At 44.5% G+C, this 22590-nt stretch overlaps 1 protein-coding gene across 1 annotated transcript; it reads left to right on the top strand.

Moving 5' to 3' along the window:
• Positions 1 to 19709: 19709 nt before the first annotated feature.
• LOC306973309 (multiple C2 and transmembrane domain-containing protein 1-like) lies at positions 19710 to 21754 on the top strand (the record flags this gene model as incomplete). Its single annotated transcript, XM_079570215.1, has 1 exon — positions 19710 to 21754. Exon 1 carries the CDS (start codon positions 19754 to 19756, stop codon positions 21752 to 21754), a length of 2001 nt encoding a protein of 666 aa, XP_079426341.1. The 5' UTR covers positions 19710 to 19753.
• Positions 21755 to 22590: the final 836 nt, after the last annotated feature.

Raw genomic sequence — 22590 nt, 5'->3', positions numbered from 1 at the left:
CGTTATGCAATGCACGATTTGCTCACTGGAACCTTTAACCTGCTGCAAACTTCATGTATTGAGTTTGGGGTTCAAGGATCAACGACCACAGTATAAAAGAGGTACTTTATCAAACTTAACCGCTTCCTTTAGCAAAGCAGAGATAGAATCCGCGGTAGGTGTACAAGGGCTCATTTGTGCCTAATGCAATAAACCTGCTGAATAAGCGCTAGTGGAGTATGTACTGTCTGTCATGTCTGTTGTAATGATGTGTGATTTTGTGACTGTGATGGTGAGCCAAAGAAGAAGATCTTTATTTATATAGCGCCTTTCACAGACATATAGTCACAAAGCGCTTTACATGAGACAGTTGTACATTCACTCCATACTCGGTGGTGGAAAGCTACGTTTGTAGCTTCAGTTTCCCCTGGGGGAGACTGTCAGAAGCGCTTTCGCGACAACACACCCTCTGACCACCACCATACATTCACTCACACACATCATTCATCCTGGCCTATTGTGCATGTTTTTAGTGGTAGGGGAAACCGGAGTGCCCAGAGGAAACCTACGCAGACACCGGGAGAACATGCAAGCTCCACACAGAAAGGCCCTGTGCAGGTGGGAATCGAACCCGGACCTTCTAGCTGTGAAGCGAGAGCACTAACCGCTGCGCTACCGTGCAGCCAAAGACAAATTTTCACCTCGGTGGACAATAAAGTTAAATCTAATCTACTCTAATCTACCCGTGTCGCATCGCTCAGATAGCCTGATTATTTGGATGTTATTGCGGCCAGATCTACCTTCAAGATCTTCACATTTGTTCTCAAGAGCAACAACTTTAATAGAAAGACTCTCCACCTCGTCATCTGTTAGCTAGGTTAGCCGTCAGCTTCTTCAAACTTTGTAATTCTGACTTTATTTGGGATACATTTTCTGTCTGTAACTCAGACTTGGAAATCAATCACTCAAAACTTTATTTATAAAGCGCTTTTCATACAAGGTTGTAACACAAAGTGCTTTACAGATTAAAAGCAGTTCCCGCCCACCCAACCACCCACTCTTCCAAACAGACAACACTGCTCACCCCACCCCCCTCCCCATAGCCATACACACACGCACACGATGAGATATTGGACGTAGTAATGCCTACCATCTCGTCCTGCCGAGCAACAAGAAGTTCGGCTTTAAAATCCGCAAAAGCCACACTTGAAGCTGGGACGGTGCTAACACTAGCTCCGTCCCGAGGTGGCGGTCCGACAGGATCACGCTGGGCTGGGGATTTTTTTTGCACTTTTGGAGGCATGTCGGCACTTAAAACAATCAGAGAAGCTCTGTAATATGAAAATCTGTGCACACCACATCGCTAGAAAACACCCTGATAGTCTTTATAAAAACGTTCTGCAGGAGTCCCCCGAGGACACGTCTTTACACCATTGGTCTCTCACAGGAACTCGACTTCATGTATTGAGGGGTGAATTTGACACTGGACTACGCACGTGCTACGGCTCATGACACAACACCGCGGTTTACCGGGTTCTAAAAAATGTTACCACTAATCTGTCGTGAGCTTTTATAATCACGGTAATTGTACAAGCGGTTGATCTTGACATCCTAATGATCTGCTGGAAGAGGGGCTTCATGAATGACTTTGTGTGACGTACATCGCAGTGTGGCCTGGCATTTTGAGCGTGGAAGAGCGAGACAAACACGTGGGATTACAGAAACGTGCGTGACTGAGGATTTCACTTTAAAACATTATCAAAAGCTCCAGAAGTCGATTTAGCATAACAAAGGTGTTGGATTCAGCAGAACTAATTACAACAGTGCTTTTTTTTTTTGGATAAAATGTTCAAGGATGAATGAAAGTCTCCAAAGTTTCTCACCTCCAAACTGCGGACAGTGTGAGGAGCGCGTAGTTGTCCTTCCATGAACTTATCTCTAGAGCGTTGGCCAGGCGCCTTATCTGTTTCTTTCAGCACCGAGTAATTTCCAGGAAGAAAAAAAAAATCCATTTGAAGATTACTTCTCAGAAATGGAGGGCACTAACAAGGTGTTTACAAGGCCTTATCTAAAATCCTAAAATGGCTTACTTTACTTAAGCATCTACTTTTATGTTGATTATCCAAGGGTTTGTGATTTAGCCAAGTAATCAACCGAATGTCAAGGAGGGTTTTGGCACTTGAAAATCAGGTTGGAGGGAAAATTAGAGTTGAATTATCTTCAGCAAACACGTTTTACTTTTGTCAATGGCAAGCGGGTGATCGTCACAAACTTGAGCTGGGATTTGCGTTAATCCTGTTTGTTGTCGATTATCAGATGTCACTCCACTATAGCTAAAGGTTGTGAGGCTGACAATACGACGATCGAATTCTGGAATCAAGAGTGTCTCGAGCTGAGAAACCTTCACCGTGTCTGTCCGCAGTGTAAGACAAGCTTGTTTGGAAAGTTTTAGTATTTGACGTTGAAAAAAAAGAAAAAAGAAATCAATCAGTCTTTCTTGTCAGCAAAGGATAGCATAATATGGCTAAATCCACACTTATGTCTCACAACGTTCAGGTGTTCGGTTAGTCTAGCGCTTTGAGAAGTGTCATTGTTATTAGATACAGCATATAAAAGAGACTAAAATGAACTTTTTGTTTTGTTTTAACCATGCCACTATGTCAGCTCGACAAAAACATACATAGTGGACTTGTGTTTTGCTTCATTCCACAGTTTTGAGTGGCATTGATGATAATACCTTAAGGTGCGCACTCACCAAAGGCTTTTCGGGCGTCAAAAACGCGCCTAAAGCCCGTAGACGCTTGTGCTTACCTGAAGTCAGACGCTTGTCACTCTGACGCTCTCCGTAGCGCTACAGCATCCTCGAGGCCCAAACACATTCCCAGCTCAGATTCAGCCACTGAAATAGGTTTTCTTGCCTTTAATGGGTGTTTAGGAAGTGTGTCGTTGTAAAAGTCCCAGAGCTGCTATAGCTCCGGTTCACAATAAAGCTAACGCTCTGTGACTTGTTTTTATCTGCGGGCCGGGAATTTATTATTATTTTTCTTTCTTGGCCGCCGTAGAATCTGCCCAGATGGCTCAGTTGCAATGTACGTCACTGTTGGAGAAAGCTCCTGATTGGTCAACGTTCACAAATTTCTCCAAAAAGTTAAACATTTCCCAACTCTGGAACCCGCGCTGGAGGTGCGTGAAAAGCTTACCAGGCGCTGAAAGCTTCAAAACGCGCCGCACAGGAGGCGTGTGACTCGCTGCGAGATATTTTGACGCTCCCTGAAGCGCGTCCTCCATGTGTTTTCAATGCAAACCTGACACTTGGCTGCGTTTGGTGTGAACGCACCTTTACAGGTCATCCCACCGGGGTCCAAGGGTGGGCCAAATGCAGAGGACACATTTTGTTGTACAGCTGTTGTATCAACTTTCGTAAATGAATATTGAAATGACTCAAATATGTTAAATTATTCTCTCCACGTTTTTAAAACCCATAATCCAGGGGGGTCAAACATTCTTCATCACGGGCCACATATTGAATTGTATCTGAGAGGCGAGGTGTGCCAGCTCCACAGTTGGTGTGAGGCCTGCTTTGGGCACCCCTGCCTTAAAGCAGTACTAAGTAACGCGTTTACCTTAATAAATCCTTTCCGTAGTCCCTGTGGGGGTAATACAAGTGTTTATGGGATGATTGGAGGGTCTTTCATCTCCCCCTGGTGTCTCTGGCCAGAAAACCATGTTTGCAACTTGACTGCCACCGGTCCGGAGAAAGCAATACACACTAATGGAATCACGAAGAAGAAGCTAACATGCTAACGGGCAAAGCTAGCTGCGGGCTAACGTCACTTTAAACAGTATTTACAGCCAAGTTGAGTGAAAAAAAATATTTCCATTGTATAATTGGATGCACAGTATCCCTCTCTGTCTTCGCCTTTCCTGTCGGCGTAGTATTTACTCTCCAAGACAATTAAAAAGTTAAAAAATCGTAACTTGCTACGACACCTGCAGTTGCGCTTATGGCCTCTAGGGGGAAGAGTTACTTAGTACTGCTTTAATGCATCCCCAGACCTGTTCTGATCAGGTTCAGTGTGTTCATGACAAGCCATTGATTCAATTACATGCCACTAGCCAAAAGTGAAAAAGTATTTTAACTATTTTATAACATGCCTTCCCATTACTACCTGCAGCGGGAACTCTAGGTTTATTTGAAATCTTGATCTGCCCTGTCATTCATATTGTGCAGCTTTTTTTTTTTTGAGACAATTTGCCCATTTTTAGGGCTGCGGTAAACCCAAAACAATGCAAGTTGAACTTATGCATGCTATGTCCACTTTAAGACTTACCCGGGCTGTGTCGGCCGAGGTGATCATTTTCACATCCACTGCCACTGATGTCCCCAGAGCGCTCCACAAGTGCTCCTCACCTGAAATTCTTCCTCTTGTCACATTTCAATTTCGTTCTTTTGTCTGGTGTGAGGAGTGCTCACCCTGTCGAGAAATTGTGAAGTTTCCCCTTCCAGACCGGATAAAAGCTCCTTGATCATGCTTTTTTTTAAAGGTTTTGCACACCATATTATTTTGTTGTACTAATCTAAAACAGTGAAAGAAAACCAGATCAGTAGTTCAGCCTAATAAGACTTCTTCTTGGGCTTCGGGAGGGGAATGAGATCAGATCAGATATTAAACCAGAATCAGAGGAGGCAATTTGAGCGTCCAGTGAAGATATTCTGACACCTGCATTGTGAGTGTTTGGAGCTCGTGAGAAGAGCAGACAGACACACTCAATATGCAGGACCGAAAGTGCATATAATAAGGCCAATTCATCATAATATGGGCCCCCGAGGTTTAGCAATTTTCAAACCACAGCAACGACTGAACCAAATCATTGTACAACCAAGGAGGCAGTTTCATTTCATTACAGCTCCTTTATTACCCCAGTTTTCAAGTTTGGGATGTTTCGCAGTGTTTAAAAAGTTTTACATTATGGATTTTATTGCCTTGTTGACATGAAGAATCGATGTCACTTTAAGAAGTGCATGTATTGATCAAAAATAGTTGAAGTAGGCACTGTTTAAACGTTGCACCTGGCATCTGAAAAAGAAATATTTTAGGGCTAGATCTAGAGTAATTTATTACAAATATAAAAAAACTCAAAGTGTATTGACAGGAGAGCACACAGCTTTACATGCCGGCGTGATGTCTCATTTGAAAGCCAAGACCTTCTAGTTTCTATAAATATGTATCAGATGTGTGTGAGTGAAACACATTTGCCGTCCCGATCGTAACCCTGACCTGGGGGGATGGCAAGTAAAATATAAGATTAAAATCATTTTTGATTAACATTTTTCCTGAAATAGCTTCATTTAAGCGAAGAAATCACGGTCAATAAGAAAAACATATTTCAGTGTCCATGCTTTGAAAAGTCAACTATCCAACAGAAGCTTAGGTTAAAGGAATAGTTCACCGTTTTTCCATACTGAGATATGTTCTTACCTGAGCTTAGACGAGTTGATACGTACCTGTCTGGTCTTTGTGGGTGCCCTTGGAAGAGAGTGGTAGCTTCCAACTTCACCCCGTTTGGAGCTATAGGAATACATTGGGAGAGACCAAATGCAAACAACAACTTTCGTCTTTTTGCGTAACTGAGGGCACGCACAAAGACCAGACAGGTACGCATCAACTCGTCTAAGCTCAGGTAAGAACATATCTCAGTATGGAAAAACGGTGAACTATTCCTTTAACTTAACATCTTAAGTTTAGGGCTAGAGTTAGGGTTAGGAATTATGCAAATCCAAATCTCAAAGCGTATTGACAGAGGAGCTCACAGCCTACATGCCAGTGTGGTACCTCATTTGAAAGCCAAGACCATCTCGTTTCTAAAAATATGTGTGAGATGTGTGTGGTGTGCGTGAAACACAACTTACATCACATTTCCTAACCCTATAACCATAACCCTAACCCCTGACCCCAACCCTCAGTGATCAATGATAATGGTAATGACAATTGGAGCAACAAGAACACGGAGTATAATACGTGTATTAATGTGCCCTTATGTCATAAAAACAAGTGAGTATAGCTGATATTTGGCATTGGGAACTGAAAGAAATATATGAATGGTCGCTTTGGTACTTGCTTTGTAGGGATCTTGCAGGAAACAAGACCGTTCTTGTAATAGTGTTTGGTTCTGTTATTATGTGAACAGTTCAAACAGTGGTTGTGAGTTTGGTTTGCGTCAAAAAGCTGTTCTGAAAGGAAACGAGTTCTTCATTTTTTTTGCTATTGTTCCTTGTTGTTGTTTTGTATACATTGATTGTACAATGAGAAATGAAAAAGTTTTATCATTTTGAGCTGGGGGTAGGCGCTCATAAAGCTTTTGCTTCAGCCTACTCCTTTTGAGCAAAATGTATGCTCAAATAAATAAATAAATAAAATAAATACAAAATAAATAAAATGATCAGGGGGTAGAGCAAATGGTAGACAGAGTAGTCCGAGGCACACCAACTGGGGCGACAGTGGTGCAGATGGTCGAGCGGGTCGTCTCATGATCGGAAGGTCGGGGGTTCCAAATCCCACCTCCTGAAAGTGCACACTGTCGTTGTGTCCTTGGGCAAGACACTTCACCCACATTGTCTGTGTACATTGGTGTATGAATGGGTGAGTGGATCCTTGCTGTAAAGCGCTTTGAGTGCCTAATGTGGGTGGAAAAGCGCTATATAAGTTGAGACCATTTACCAACTCAACAAAAGTCCATAGAGTACAGAAACTTGGTATTGCATATAGTATTGCGATCTGATATTTTGCCCCAGCCTTATTGTTTTGTACAAGACTGAAAAGTTTGGAACCTGTAGGAGCTACTAAAGTGGGGATGTTGCTGGAAGACTGTAAAGAAAAGCTCATTCTGAGAAAATATACTGGTGCATCAGCGCATGCGCCAGTATATTTCGCTAGCCTGGCATCCAGACTAATCTCCGATGTTTATTAATTAATAAACAGGAGACTAGTCTGGCGACCCTGTCGTAGAAAAGCTTCTGCTTGAGGCGGGACTAATGTGGGACAACCGAAGCACAGAGCAGCCAATGAGAACATAGCAGATGTGACGACAGAAACAGCGACAAGAAAGTTGTATCATTCGAACATTAACAATGGCGCTCCTGCCACACGGAGTTCAGGAAATGACTTCTGTCGTTTATGTCAGAAAAACTTAAGAATACAAGCATACCGGAGCATTACGTGAAGTGGTTTCTTGTGTTGAAAAACTACAAAACAAAGGCGCAACAACGTGACGCCCGTTCAGGGAGCTGCTCTGATTGGTCGGTAGGCTCCATATCGCTGCGTCACTTCCCTTGAAAGCGCCATGGAGTGTTGCCAGACCCTCTTCTGTAAAGAAGTGGAGTCTGGTTGGCGAGACTAATATTTCTCATGGCTGTCTCCCAGAAAGGAAATGACCATATTTGGATGACGGTACTGCTTTTCGCAGTACACGTGGACACCGAATATTCAGAAATGCAAAGTAATATCCCCAAAACAGGACAAAAGTTCTAAAAAGCCAAGTTTGCAGAGTCAAAGTCGCTGGTGTTTGTTTAGCTGCGTTGGCTCTGGGGTTTGTGCGTGCTCAGCAGACCGGTCACTATGTAATGATGCTAATACATTCGGGGTATTTAACTTATTCTTTCCCCTTCAGTGGTGGAGCGACGACAGCGCCGTCCCTCCACGGGTTCCGCTGATTACTAACTAAAGCGCTGACTTTCAATGGGCAATTACAAACCCATTGTCATCTCAGTCCCCAAGAGTCAGGGCACGTTTTATTAGACGGCGGTTTATGATCCGTTTAATTATGTCCTTTTCAAATGAGATCAGCGCGGGGCAATTGTTTTTCAGCCCGCAAATAATGACTTTCTCCTATTCCACCTGCTAATAATCCCGGGGCATGCCGAGCAATCATAACTTCGACAATTGATTATGGCACCGACAATAAGCAGGAGTTAAAGGTGGCTCAAATCTCCGAGGCTCCACATGAGGGGTTTCAGCTCACCCTTTCTTTTGTTTGTGCTGAGGATTGTACAGCACTCATATTAGAAAGTAAATGAAAACATCTTCTGAGTCAATATCCCATTATCTTTTCAGTCAGGCTTCATAATATATAGCCAAAATACTGTTGTCTCAATATCTGTCAACGCACAGTCTATATTGTAAGAAACGGCGAAAACTCCTGGGGTTCCCGGCAGTTTCCGTAATAATAAACCAATACAGAATTTAAAATACTGGAGTTATTTTTGACAGAAAAGTGTGGCCTAATTCATCATTAAATGTTTGTCTAAGGAAAGGTTTAAATTTCAATCAGACTCCTCTATTTGAGCGTCCCCTGCTCAATAAAGGACTTTCATTCTATACCTCTTCGAGTGCCTCGGACACTTTTATTTCCTCCAAGTCCATGTTTGCAAAGGTTTTTGTCCTCGAAGAGCATCTGAACATTTTTCTACAACTCTGGACCCACGGATGCACTCATCTTTCACCTTGATAGACTCCTCTATTCATTCTAAACAGTATATAGTCTGGACACAAAGCCGTGTGACGCAACTTCAGTGAGATATGTGGGACTTAAAGGAATAGTTCACAATTTTTCCACACTGAGATATGTTCTTACCTGAGCTTAGACGAGTTGATGCGTACCTGTCTGGTCTTTGTGCGTGCCCTCAGTCATGCAAAAAGACCAACGATGATGTTAGCATTTGGCCTCTCCCAATGTATTCCTATAGCTCCAAAGATACGTATCAACTCGTCTAAGCTCAGGTAAGAACATACATATCTCAGTGTGTAAAAACCGTGAACTATTCCTTTAAGTAGCCAAATAGAGGGCGTAGCCAAGGCGGAGTGACAGAATCCAATATGGCGGCCCACTATAGGCTCGTTGGGAGATGTGTGTGGGAGAAGACAGAGAGAAAAAAAACACTTTATCACTGTATCTGAACACAGAAAAAACAGTACATTTCTCAAAGATGAAAAAGTTTATTTGCCCATCAGGACTTCAAGGAATAGGCCACCGATTTTACATACTGAGATATGTTCTTTGCTTGCTGTCTAGACCTAAGTTAGCATTGTTGGCATTTAGCCTCTCCCTGCATATTCCTATTTAATAATATAATATGATACCTTAGGAGCACTTCCACTTTACTGGGCGGACGTCGAAGTGCTCCCAGGGTATTATTACACGCTGTCTCCAGCACAGTGGACACTGCCCCCCTCCCCCGACCACCTTCACCTGCCTCCAGCCCCCCTGCACCCACGTCTCCAGCCCCCATCATACGGACTTCCTCTAGCACCTGCCCCACCCCCGGCAGTCCACCCCCACACCGGTCCCCCCCTCACTCCCCCCTCTCCATCACACCGGACCAGGTGAGGAGGGAGCTGAGGCGACTGAAGCGGGGGAAAGCTGCAGGACCAGATGGCATCAGTCCCAGGCTGCTGAGGACCTGCGCAGACCAGCTCTCCGGGGTCCTCTGCCACATCTACAACCTGAGCCTCAGCCTGGAGAAGGTCCCCGTCCTGTGGAAGACCTCCTGTCTGATTCCAGTTCCTAAAACAGCGCACGCCAGGGAACCGGCCCACTACAGACCAGTCGCCCTGACCTCCCACCTGATGAAGACGATGGAGCGGCTCATCCTCACCCACCTCCGCTCTGTGGTAAGCCCCACCCTTGACCCGCTGCAGTTTGCTTACAGACCCAACATCGGAGTGGAATGTGCTGTCATCTACCTGTCGGAGCGGGCGCTCACGCACCTGGAGCACGCCGGGAACGCTGTGAGGGTCATGTTCTTTGACTTCTCCAGTGCCTTCAACACCATCAGGCCGGCGCTGCTGCGGGGGAAGCTGGAGGACGCGGGAGTGGATGAACATCTCACCGCATGGACCATCGACTACCTCACGGACCGACCACAGTATGTGCGGCTGCGCAGCTGTGAGTCTGAGGTGGTCGTCTGCAGCACCGGGGCCCCTCAGGGCACCGTCCTCTCACCGTTTCTCTTCACCATCTATACATCGGACTTCACATACAACACGGACAGTTGTCATCTCCAGAAGTTCTCCGACGACTCCGCCATCGTGGGCTGTGTGTCTAAGGGGAACGACCTGGAGTACCGGTCAGTCATCATAGACTTTGTGGACTGGTGTGAGCGCAACCACCTGTGCTTGAACATCAGTAAGACGAAGGAGATGGTGATCGACTTCACGAGGAAGCCACTGCCGTACACACCGCTGAACATCCAGGGGGAGGACATTGAGGAGGTGGACAGTTTCAAGTACCTGGGTGTTCACCTCAACAATAAACTGGACTGGTCCCACAACACCAACGCCCTGTACAAGAAGGGCCAAAGTCGCCTCCACCTTCTGAGGAGACTGAGGTCGTTCGGAGTGAGCAGGCCTCTGCTCAGGACTTTTTATGACTCTGTGGTGGCCTCTGCTCTCCACTACGCTGCAATGTGCTGGGCCCCGGGCAGCACAGAGCGGGACAAGAACAGACTGAACAAGCTGGTCAGGAGGGCCAGCTCCGTCCTGGGCTGCCCCCTGGACTCTGTGGAGGAGGTGAGGGACAGGAGGGTGTTAGCCAAGCTCACCTCCATCATGGACAACACCTCCCACCCACTGCACGGGACTGTAGAAGAGCTGTGCAGCTCTCTCAGTGGCAGACTGAGACACCCTCAGTGCAGGACGGAGCGCTACCGCAAAGCCTTCATCCCCACTGCTGTCAGACTGTACAATAAGACTGTGAAGTAACGCCGACTGTAACAAGTGAATTTCTCCTTTGTGAGATGAATAAAGGTTTATCTTATCTTATCTTATCTTATCTTATTACGCCTTGCAATATAGTACCCCTTGTAATAAGATAAGATAAGATAAGATGGTACTTTATTGATCTCACAAAGGAGAAATTCACTTGTTACAGTCGTTAATCCACTTAGCAAATCGACATGTTTCATTTTGTGTATTGTTTCTCGTAACTGTATTTAAATAGGGAAAACGCGGAACAACTTGTAAATTGTACTTGTACTTCTCTTGTACAAGTTTGCTAAAGTTATTGAGCGCAACAACATAGTTTTTGTAGGTTTGAAATCCAGACATCCCCCTCTATTCTTCAGACATGCTCGGATAAGCTCATTAAGAGTCGCAGGAATCAGTCGATTGCTGAATTTGGCTTTATCAGATTTACTTTGGAGAACACACACACTTGCATGAGGCGTTAGAATGAGAAAAATAATTAGCTAATAAAGAAGCAAATTACCAACTCGCGAGAGGTCAGACGGGGTTATGACTTGCTGACCAATTAAATGCCACGGCTGCAGCCAATCCAGGAGGATAATGCGATAGTGGATCTGTAAAACTGATCCAGGGACAGTCGCTCCTTCTGGCAGCAGATATTACAACCAGGTGAATACGGAGGCTAAGTCTGAATTATTGATTGTACATCGTAGAGGGGTCAAAATTATCGTACAAATACAATAGTTGTCGTACGTCTGGCAACCCTGTTTAAGCCTGAAACATCCACAGCAACTGGACCGATTTAAAAACTCAAAAGTCTACCACCTCAATGCCGATTGGTCGGTTTATTTGCTGTTCTGCTTTAACAACAATTTTATCAGTCAACATTGGGTCACCTAATTTAGCAGCTTTACTTAAAGAGGGGGTATTATGCTTTTTTCAATCACATAGCACCAGTCTATATCACACTGCAATGATGACCAAACCTTCTGTTGGTCTGTAAATGCAGTAAATTAGAATAACTGCCTTGTGTAAAATTGCTCTTGTAACAGTAAAAGTATTGTATTCCACTCGATACTGGTGTTAATCGTGGGGCAGCGCCCTCTAGTGGCGGCAAATTCTATAAATTGTGGGGACGACGTGAGCCCGGCACCATTCTGTCAATGCGCAGCCGAGGTAAGGTCACAATAGTTGGAGTGTCTGTTTAAGTTTTATTTTTACGTTTAATTATCATTTGTATGAATGTCGTATGATAGTAGAATTACTAAGGACATGTTTTAGTTTTATAATTTCTACATTTTTATTTGATTACTCGTTAAACCACCTATAACGGTTTATAACGTGTACCCCCCCACTAGCTGCTACGAGTTCTGGTGTCCCAGGTTCGAGGCTGACCAGCCGTTTTGTCTGTTGCACGGATCACTAAAGAACCCTTTTTAAACAACCCCGTCTCCTGGCCGTTACTAACTAACACAACGCAGAGTCATCCACGTTACACTCTCTCAAAATGGCTGTAGTGAATGTCTTGAAATAGGCCTCTATCTCTTTAAGAACCTCTGACCCTTTCCGACACGCCCCCTCCACACGCTGTCTGTGGCATCAGTGGGGAGGGGGTTCTGCTGAGGAGCAGTGGTTGGTTACTCGGCTGGTGACGAAAGCTCGGAGGCGTCTCCAGGAGGTGGGGGCGTTCCTAGGAGGACTCAGGCAAACCTGTCCCTAAAATGGCCGCCATCAGAGTTTTTACAGATTACTCAAAAATACGCGAATGTGCCAAGGCAACACTTCAGGCATGTTTTTAATGAGGGAATGACATAATAACATGATGTAAAGCTTGAAAAAGTCGATTATGCATAATACCCGCCCTTTAACATTGGCACTATCTCCTGGACAAACCATCTAAAAGTCCCCTATGGACACATGTTGAAAGTTGGCCTGCACTTCAAAATATTATCTGGTTTGTCCGTTATCGGTGTATCCATAGTAAACACATTTCGAACACTCTAGTTCCTGACGCACTTGTTTTTGTGGCGCCTTGCTAACATTATAAAGCCCAGTGCTTCTCTGAATGATTTACTCGCTCCACATAAGAAGTCATTTGTGTCACAATCCTTCAGTTTGCCAGTTTTTTCTTCAACACAAATGTGCAAGAGCAAAATGTGCAACCTTGCTTTTTGCTTGCTTTTAACGATATCAAGTGCGTCGGGATGTTCACCCAAACAACCGCCTGCATCTAATTCCATTTACTTGAACATCCTTGACTGACATGTTGTTTCCTCAAGCTACGAAAGCAAATTACCAACTCACCCGTGGATGCGGCCTGGCTTAATTAGGGACTAAGTGAGCGCACACATGATTAGATTTATGCAGAGATCTGTTCCTCCACATGCAAACAGGCGCTTCAAGGTGATGCTCACGGACGCATGAGCCGAATGCGTAAAGATCCGAGCTCTCTCGCAAATGAGCGTGCAACTGACAAGATCAATGGTTAAAATGTCAGTTAATCCGTGTGGGAGCAGCGCTGCCGTCGCGCCGTCTCTGTTCGCGTGAAATATCATCGCTGAGAAGGGTAACGTGACAAGAAATGTGAGAAAATACCAGCGTGTGTGCGGTAGTTTTCCTCTGGGTGCGCCATTTTCAGAAATAAAAAACAAAACAAAAAACGTGTTGTGCATTAACACGTTTCTTTCTGGGGCCAACACTTCCCTTTAACAAGATCTTAAATCTCAGTGGGTTTTTCTGTAAGGTTGAATAAACACATCTGGTATTTTCCCTGCCTTCAAAACAGGCTAGCCAAGCTCAAATGTATCGAAGGGTGTATTCAGACCAGAAAAAGTCCTTTGGTCCGCTTGTTTGTTCCGGATCAAAAGTGGACTTTTTTATTTTCGTCTGGTGCTGTTCACTTTCAGACTGTGCTTTTTGCAAGTGAACTATATTTTGTAAACACATACACGAGTGTGGCGATCGATGCTCCCATTGGACAGCAACAAATGAAATAAAAATGAATGTTTGACGCTTATTATGATTTCAACCTGGATAGACTCAGCGGTTAGGAAGATTTATTGACATGTATATTAGTTTTGCCGATCAGACCCCGGCGATAGACATCGATGTATGAAAGTCAGTATGGATGAACAGCTTGGAGTTAGGGACGTCTTCCCCCGGAGCCTGGACACTGGTGGTGGTATAGAGACCCGTGAAGATGCAGCAGGGAGAAGCCGTGGATGGAAGAGGCGAAGATGGGGTAGAGATGGGGTGGAGGCGGGTCGCAGCACAGCTGGGAAGCGAACGAACCATGATTGCTGGGGCTTAAAAGCGGGACCGAGGGCGATGATTGGTTGGAGGGGCGGCTCTCACGCTGATGGCTGAGGTGGAGGTGTGGCCCTCTCGGAAGCGGTCATTGGCTGGAGGTATGTGATGCTGAAATTAGTCTCCCAGGTTGAATTAACGCCTAGTCTTCATAAAAAAAGAAACGCCAGAGACTAGACCACTTACCATTAACCTCAGCTTCACCAGAGTAGCTGGAGGAAGAGGTGTTTTGTGTGGATGAAGGGTCGTCTGCTGAGCTGGTTGTTTCTATTATGTCCACGGGACAAACCGTTGGTCTTGGTCCTCCACCTTTCTTTAACGTGTCTCGTACTTTCATTGAAGTTTGATGACGTTTTTTCCACTTTGACGTGACTGTTCAGGAGACGCTCGAAGCCCCTCTCCTTCATTTTAGTGCATCTCAAATATCCAGTAGGCTCAGTGTCTCCTTGAGTTTCCAGGTCTGTCCACGGCTCATTGTTTGTAGCATCCATCCAGTATTAGCGTTAGCAGCAGTGAAGGGGTAATTTTTCCCCACGGTGCCTTGCTACGGTGTCTTGTTAAGCCCAAAAAGGCGCATGTGTCCTGGAGTTGTTCCGGATCAACAGTGGTTTATATTCACACCGGAAGCGAACTGCACCAGAGTCCGTTTGGAAGCGGACCGAGACCCCCTGAAAAGCGTAGTCAAACCTAATCTTTAACTGCAGCTATGGCCACCTCTGCCTCCCAGGAAGGAAATGACCATGTTTGGATTACAGCGGCATCTTAATCCCCTTTCATGTCAATATTTGTGAGCATTGACAGGTTTAGCATTCATTTATTGATGTTTTAACATTTTTCACTTGCAGAAAACGTGGTGAAAAATGATGTTTGTAAACTCGATTGCGTGACAAGGACTGAACATTTGCCATGAGAAATTTGGCGTGGTGTGTTTGCGTGCATGTGCGTCACCACCATTGCTCAAACAACGCAATATTCAACGTTTTAAAATGTTCATGTTACACCACACTACTGTTGCTAAGGTGTGAACAGATATATGACCTGACCTGGATGTGGGGCATGAGGGACTGCGCTCGATATGAGTTAGCGCTGCTCGATGCTAGATGCTGTGGACACATATTGACGCTAGCATTAACGCCGCTGTGCCATCACCGCACTCCGCGCTCAGAGATTCCCACTGGATAGCGCTTATTGGTTTAGAAGATCTACCACAAAGATTTACTGTCCACAAACGAGTTTTCTGCAGGTCTATAAGGACATAACAACAGTGACACTTTTGGCTTTTCCAAGAGGCATAGGAGAAGGGCATGTCCTGTACTTAACATACAACAAGCGCATGTCTCCATCGTGAGATCAATAAAGTCTTATCGAACATATACACAAGCAGACCTCAAGCCTGAACACTTTAAATGCAGATATTCTCATTTCACATGTGCCGTTGCTTATTCAACTTCCATCAGCTTTATTGTCAATTCTACTACATGCAAGTGAACAGAGCAATGTCAAACACATACTAATCATTTTAAGAGGGAAGAAGAGTAGTGCCCGGCTTGGTGGATGAAGCTATCCTTCAGTACGTTTGACCTGAACCCCGTCGTCTTATCTCTGAGACTGGACAGAAGAAGCTGTGAGATGGTATCTATAGGCTTTGCTACAGGATGGACGGTCGAATAGGCCCTGTCCAGATCACGCTCTTACACAATAACCCGTTGGGAAGACCGTCACTCAGCTTGATCCAAAGAGCAAATAGATTGTCGAGATGGGCTCTATCTACTGTCACTCCATCTTCCCGTCACTTTTCATCAAGCACTTTGGTTACCCTTGAACGTAGAATGAAGGTAGTTTTGCTGCTATAAAAAGGAGAAGTGTTTAGTTAAGTTTCTGCTTTTTGAAGCAGTACTAAGTAACTCTTGCCCCTAGAGGCCATAAGCGCAACTGCAGGTGTCGTAGCAAGTTACGATTTTTTTTTACTTATTAATTGTCTTGGAGAGTAAACACTACGCTGACAGGAAAGGCGAAGGGAGAGAGGGTTACTGTGCATCCAATTACACAATGGAAATAATTTTTTTCACTCAAACTTGGCTGTAAATATGTACTGTTTAAAGTGACGCTAGCCCGCAGTTAGCTTTGCCTGTTAGCATGTTAGCTTCTTCGTGATTCCACTAGTGTGTATTGCTTTCTCCGGACCGGTGGCAGTCAAGTTGCAAACATGGTTTTCTGTCCAGAGACACCAGGGGGAGATGAAAGACCCTCCAATCATCCCATAAACATCTGTGTTACCCCCACAGGGACTACGGAAAGGATTTATTAAGGCAAACACGTTACTCCGTACTGCTTAAACATCATCTTGTACTATGTTATTGATGGAAAATAGAAATGGACACCTCATTAAATACACATATTCATACAAAGTTTAGTTTACATGATTTGTTGTCAACCTTTGGAAATCTCCATGGCTACAATCCGGTGTGTTCATTAACAGGCCACCGTTTTTCCATAGATATGTTCTTACCTGAGCTTAGACGAGTTGATACGCACCTGTCTGGTCTTTTTGTGTGCCCGTGGAAGAGCGTGGTAGCTTCAAACTTCACCCACGTTTGGAGCAATGGGAATATGCTGGCATTGCTCGTTTTGCATGACTGAGGGTACGCACAAAGACCTGACAGGTACACATCAACTCGTCTCAGGTAAGAACATATCTCGGCATGGAAAAATGGTGGCCTGTTCCTTTTAAGTTTCTTCAGTTCATGATCGGTGTTACAATAAACTGGTTTCACTATTGTCTCCTTGCTGTACCTCTGAGGAACCCCAGTGGGCCCCGGACCCCACTTTGGGAACCACTGCTCCAGTCTACAATCAAAATTGTCAGAGAAGGGTCGTCGATCTTCACGAAAATGAGCGCTTTGGATGGGTGATCGCTCCAAGGCGGCAACAACAATTAACTAAATGCTTAAAAAAAACAAAACACCACAGATTCTAATCAACAAGAAAGACAATTATGCACTGATTGCTCCAACTGCCACAAGGTAAACGTCTTCCTCTCGACCTGATTATGTAATTACACCAAATAGCGCATGATTTGACTCAGTTTTGCGTCCTTTACGAGGACAGTGTGTGTGTCAGCCCGGCCTGACTCCTTCACAGCGTGGTTCCTAAAGCGGGGTCTGAGGACCTGTCGCTGTCTGACCTTCAACTAATGGATTCCAGAAAAAGCGTTTGTCCTCACCGCCCACCCTGTCAGGTTATTTGTCACTATGTCACGGGAGCATCTCAACTTGGATCCGATGTCAAACACTTTTCAGCGTTCATTATTTTCCAAATGCAGCCCAAACTCCATTGTAGCTTAAAGGAATAGGCCACCGTTTTTATATACTGAGATATGCTCTTACCTCACTTTAGCCGAGTTAATATATCCCCGTCTGGTCTTGGTCCGTGTGCTCTGCCAGGCAAACGGAGCACATACGCAGCCTCTCCCACATGTCACATAGCTCCAAAAAAGCTCACGATAGAAGCTACCAAGCTCTTCCACGTGTTCCCTATTTAAATGAAGTTACGTGAAGTGTTTTCATGCAAAGTATATTTACAGAGAAATGTAACGTGTCGATTTTATAAGCAGATAAAAAGAGGGACTATATTGTGAGGCGTAATGATACGAGGAGTAAAACGTCCGCGCAGTAACTCCTAAAGGTTATTGACGGAAGTGAGCGGGGAAGTCTTTAGGAGTTACTGCGCGGACGCTGTGCTCCTCGTATCATTACGCCTCACAATATAGTCCCCCTTTTTATCTGCTTATAAAATCGACATGCTACATTTCTGTGTAAATATACTTCGCATGAAAACACTTCACGTAACTTTATTTAAATAGGGAACACGTGGAAGAGCTTGGTAGCTTCTATCGTGAGCTTTTTTGGAGCTATATGACATGTGGGAGAGGCTGCGTATGTGCTCCGTTTGCCTGGCAGAGCGCACGGACAAAGACCAGACGGGGATATATTAACTCGGCTAAAGTGAGGTAAGAACATTTCTCAGTATGTAAAAACGGTGGCCTATTCCTTTAATATAACTACACTAGGACCAAAGGAGCTGAAAAATGATTCAAGCCATATGAATTTGCTATCTGGGCAAAGTGAGGCAACAATATGAAGAAAAATGTACTTTATGAATAAATTGTACTTCATAGAGTAGTTTCAATTGACTTCTACTTGAATGAATAAAAATAATTGTTGCTCATTATAATAACACTGTGAGAAACTACTTAAATGGAAAGGCTTCACTTTGATTGCACCTTCTCCTGTATTTTGTAAATATCATGAATTCCACATGATTTTAGGTTCTGATTCACATCATTTATGGCGTCATTGAAAATATATTGGGCTTTTTTTGCTCAAACGTTTACTCAGTACTCGGAACGTTTTCTAACAGTTGGGTTAAGAGTCATTGTTTGGGTCATTACTTTTTACTTGTACTTGAGTAAAATTATTTCCATGGAACTTTACTCTGACTTCAGTAAACATTTTTGAAACTCTACCACGTCTGCATGGACTTGAGTTCGTTTTTGAACCTGGACCAGCATGCTTTGCGCTCGGTGAAATGCCGAATCCGCTCATCAAGGTGTAGCCTATACTAGTTATATAAAGATGTATTTTAGGCTATATTTTGCCTGCAGTTTTATGGATTTGTACAATATTTTGTTTTTATTTATTGCCTATAAAATGTTTCTTAGCCAATATTTTCATTTTACCTCCTGAGGAAAACACTAGCATCATCTGAGCTAATAAAATATTTTTTTCTTTTTTCAAGACAACAGTGTATTCTCTTTGTTTTAGTTTTCATTATTCGCCTTCTCGTGCTGGCTGATATTTATGTGATGTGTGTTGCAGTATTTAAGGATCAACAGACAATAACAAAATGATCGATTACCATATTTATTTTCGATTTTAAAGGGACTATACAGAGTTTAAAAATGTTAAAAATACGTATTTTCCGAATGTTCCGAATGTTTTCCCTGATCATGATTTGACGGTGATTGGATTCACAAACCTGCCACATTATTCTTCTGGCTGAGAGTCCTTTCTACTGACCAACATCACGCTCATGTTTCTGAATACTGTCACCACTTTTTCACACTTTTATGAGAAAATAATGAAACCATAGTTCATATGTGCTGATTGTTTTTGTTTCATGTGAATTGGCTCTGGAATGATAGAGAATTTAGCAATAAACTAAGATTAGAAATCTGCATTTTGATAGTTACAATAGTTACCCGTATGGAATTTTCAGCTGCTCCATCTCAATCTGAAACTATAGGCTCATTAGAATGTTGTGATGTCATGTGAACACAAACAACCTATTCCTTCCTCTGTCTTTTCTTGCACCCCTCTGGCTGCTTTGAACATGACCATAAATGGGCGATTCCAGAGATGAAGTCTGTATCTATGGCAATGCTCTGAGCTGTGATGTAACGGAACACTGGCAGGATGGTCCTGCTTATGCGAGCAGGATAACCTGTCTCTCTTCCACACTCTGCCTGGGGCTACGTACATACCGGGCTAGTATTTCTGTCAAGTCCCCAATGCCGGACATGTTCTTGTGGTCGAGCCACTTAACAGCCCACGTCGTCCTACATAGAGCAGAGTGTCACTAAACTATTTGCTTCTCCGATGGCAGCCCAGGGCATGAACATGGATCCCTGTAATGCAGGGCCTTCTCCACCATGCCCCCCCAGTCCAGCCATGTACCAGCTGGATGTTATCCTAAAGAAAGGGGATAACCTAGCCATTCGAGACCGCACAGGGACTAGTGACCCTTATGTCAAGTTTAAACTGGGAGGAAAGGAAGTGTTCAAGAGTAAAACCATTTACAAAAATCTCAATCCAGTGTGGGATGAAAGCTTCAGCCTTCAGGTAGAGACACTGAAGGAGCCTCTGTATGTCAAGGTTTTCGACAAAGACTTTGGGTTTAAAGACGACTTCATGGGCTCCGCTTATCTGCACCTGGAGTCACTGGAGCTTCAACGAACACTGGACCTGACGCTGGAACTCAAGGATCCGGCGAATCCAGAACACAATCTTGGATATTTAAGTTTAGCTGTCACTCTGTTTCCAAAGGAAGACGACCTCAGAGGTGCTAGTCAGAGCATGGACAGAAAAGCCAAGATGTGGAGAGGCATCGTCAGCATCAGCCTGATTGAGGGGTGCAATCTCCAGCCCATGGACGCTAATGGCCTCAGTGACCCGTACGTGAGGTTCAAGATGGGCCAACAGAAATATAAAAGCAAGGCTGTGCCAAAAACGTTAAACCCCCAGTGGAGAGAGCAGTTTGACTTCCTTTTTAATGAAGAGCATGGAGAACATGTGGAGATAACAGTGTGGGATAAAGACGTCAAGACGAAAGACGACCTCATGGGAAGGTGTACTATTGACCTGTCGCTCCTCACTAAAGAACAAACACATAAGCTAGAGCTCCCCCTGGAGGAAGGTGAAGGCAAGTTGGTGCTAACGGTAACTCTCACAGCCAGTTCAGTCTCCAACTCAGACCTGCCCATCAACAAGCTGGATGACCCACAGGAGAGGGACCAGATCATGCAGAGATACAGCCTGAGGAGATCTCTTCAAAACCAGAAAGATGTCGGCGTGGTGCAGGTGAAAGTCATCCAGGCGGAGGGGCTGATGGCTGCAGATGTGACGGGTAAAAGTGATCCTTTCTGCGTCGTGGAGCTGAGGAATGATCGGCGACAGACGCACACGGTCTATAAAAACCGCAACCCTGAATGGAACAAGGTTTTCACATTCGATGTGAAGGATATCCACTCAGTTCTGGAGGTCACAGTCTATGACGAGGACCGTGACAGAAGTGCCGACTTCCTGGGAAAAGTGGCAATTCCGTTACTTAACATCCAAAATGGAGAACGCATAGCCTACCCCTTGAAAAACAAGAAGCTGACAAGGCCAAAAAAGGGGGTCATCTTTCTCGAAATAGATGTGATTTTTAATGCTGTGAAGGCTGCCCTCCAAACACTGATGCCCATTGAGCAGAAATATATTGAAGAGAAAACCAAATTTTCCAAACAGCTGCTGTCACAGAACATAAACCGAGTTCGCCGCTGCGTCACGGGCCTCGTCAACATAGGCCGCTACATCAACAGCTGTTTTGACTGGGAATCTCCACAGAGAAGCATCTGTGCATTTCTGCTTTTTGTCATCATCGTATGGAACTTTGATATCTATATGATCCCCATGGCATTTCCCTTAGCCCTAGCCTGGAATTACATTATGATCGATTCGGGGAAAGATAATAGGCAAGACATGCAGACGATGGAGGACCTGGTGGAAGATGACGATGAGGAGGTTGACAAAGATGACAAGAACTCAGAGAAAAAGGGCCCCTTGAAGAAGCTTCACGCCCTCCAGGACGTGGTCATCAGCGTGCAGAGTGCCCTGGATGAAGTGGCCTCCTTTGGTGAGCGGATAAAGAACACCTTTAACTGGACTGTGCCTTTCTTAAGTTGGCTGGTCATGGGGGCTTTTGTAGTAGCCACCATCGTTGTCTACTTCTTCCCACTGCGATATATTGTTCTAGCCGGGGGGGTGTATAAATTCACCAAGAACTTGCGGAAGCGTTCCGTCACAACAAATAGCAATAAGCCGCTAAACTTCCTGTCCAGAGTGCCCTCAGATGTGCAAGTGGTGCAGTACCGACAGCTGAAACTGGAGCCCAATCCCATCCCCAAATAAGAGGACGAAAAACAACCCTGGGTAGATGGCTCTGACCACCAACGCTCTTGAAAAGCTATACGCTCTCAACAAAAGCATAAATAAAGCATACTGAAAAAAAGCCTTCTCCAACTTTGAGTGTTTTTTCATTTTTAGATTCAATTAAGAACAGGGGCGTTAACAGCAGGAACCTACAGTACCTCATCAAAGCAGCCACTTTCGTCGAGTGCAGCAGTTCTGCTAGTAGCTGCTTCCACTTATTTTAATCTTATAATCTTCAAGGCCATACTGTCTCTGCTATGCCCGATCCCTTCAGATCTCGGAAGCGAAGCCGGGTATGCAAATGCTCCAGTGTTAATTTGACACTGTGTCTATATAGTTCACACCTTCTCAGTGTAAATGTGAATGACACTCTTCACTGTGAACTTCAGGTCAGGTGCTCTTTGTTTTCGAGAAAAAGGCTGAGGCCTCATTGCTCTTCAGTCTGTCACAGGCCGGTGATGAAGGAGGTCGCGGAGATTCTGCTTTAGACAGAACTTCAGACTTCTGCTGGAAGTAAGAATTAAATACTCAATTTGTTCATTTATGTCCCCGCCGTGTCTCGCTCACAGTATTTCCTTAGAAATATCATGCCATGTACCAAACTTTGAGTCTAAAGTATGGCCAGGTTAAGGAGTTCCTGATCTGAGTAATGGCCGCACAGCAGTGTCTTGGTCGCTGTTTGCTGTTATTGGCACATAGTTACAGACACAACTAGTCCTCTGTTGGTGTTATTGGTATCTTATAGGCCCATTATGGCTGGGAATATACTAGGGCTGAAACAACTAATCGATTAATCGACGACTAATCGATTATTG

This window comes from Gobius niger (genome assembly GCF_951799975.1).
Source record: "Gobius niger genome assembly, chromosome: 13".
Taxonomy (NCBI): domain Eukaryota; kingdom Metazoa; phylum Chordata; class Actinopteri; order Gobiiformes; family Gobiidae; genus Gobius; species Gobius niger.
The sequence above is the reverse complement of the archived record's forward strand: the minus strand, read 5'-3'. Positions and strand labels throughout refer to the sequence as shown.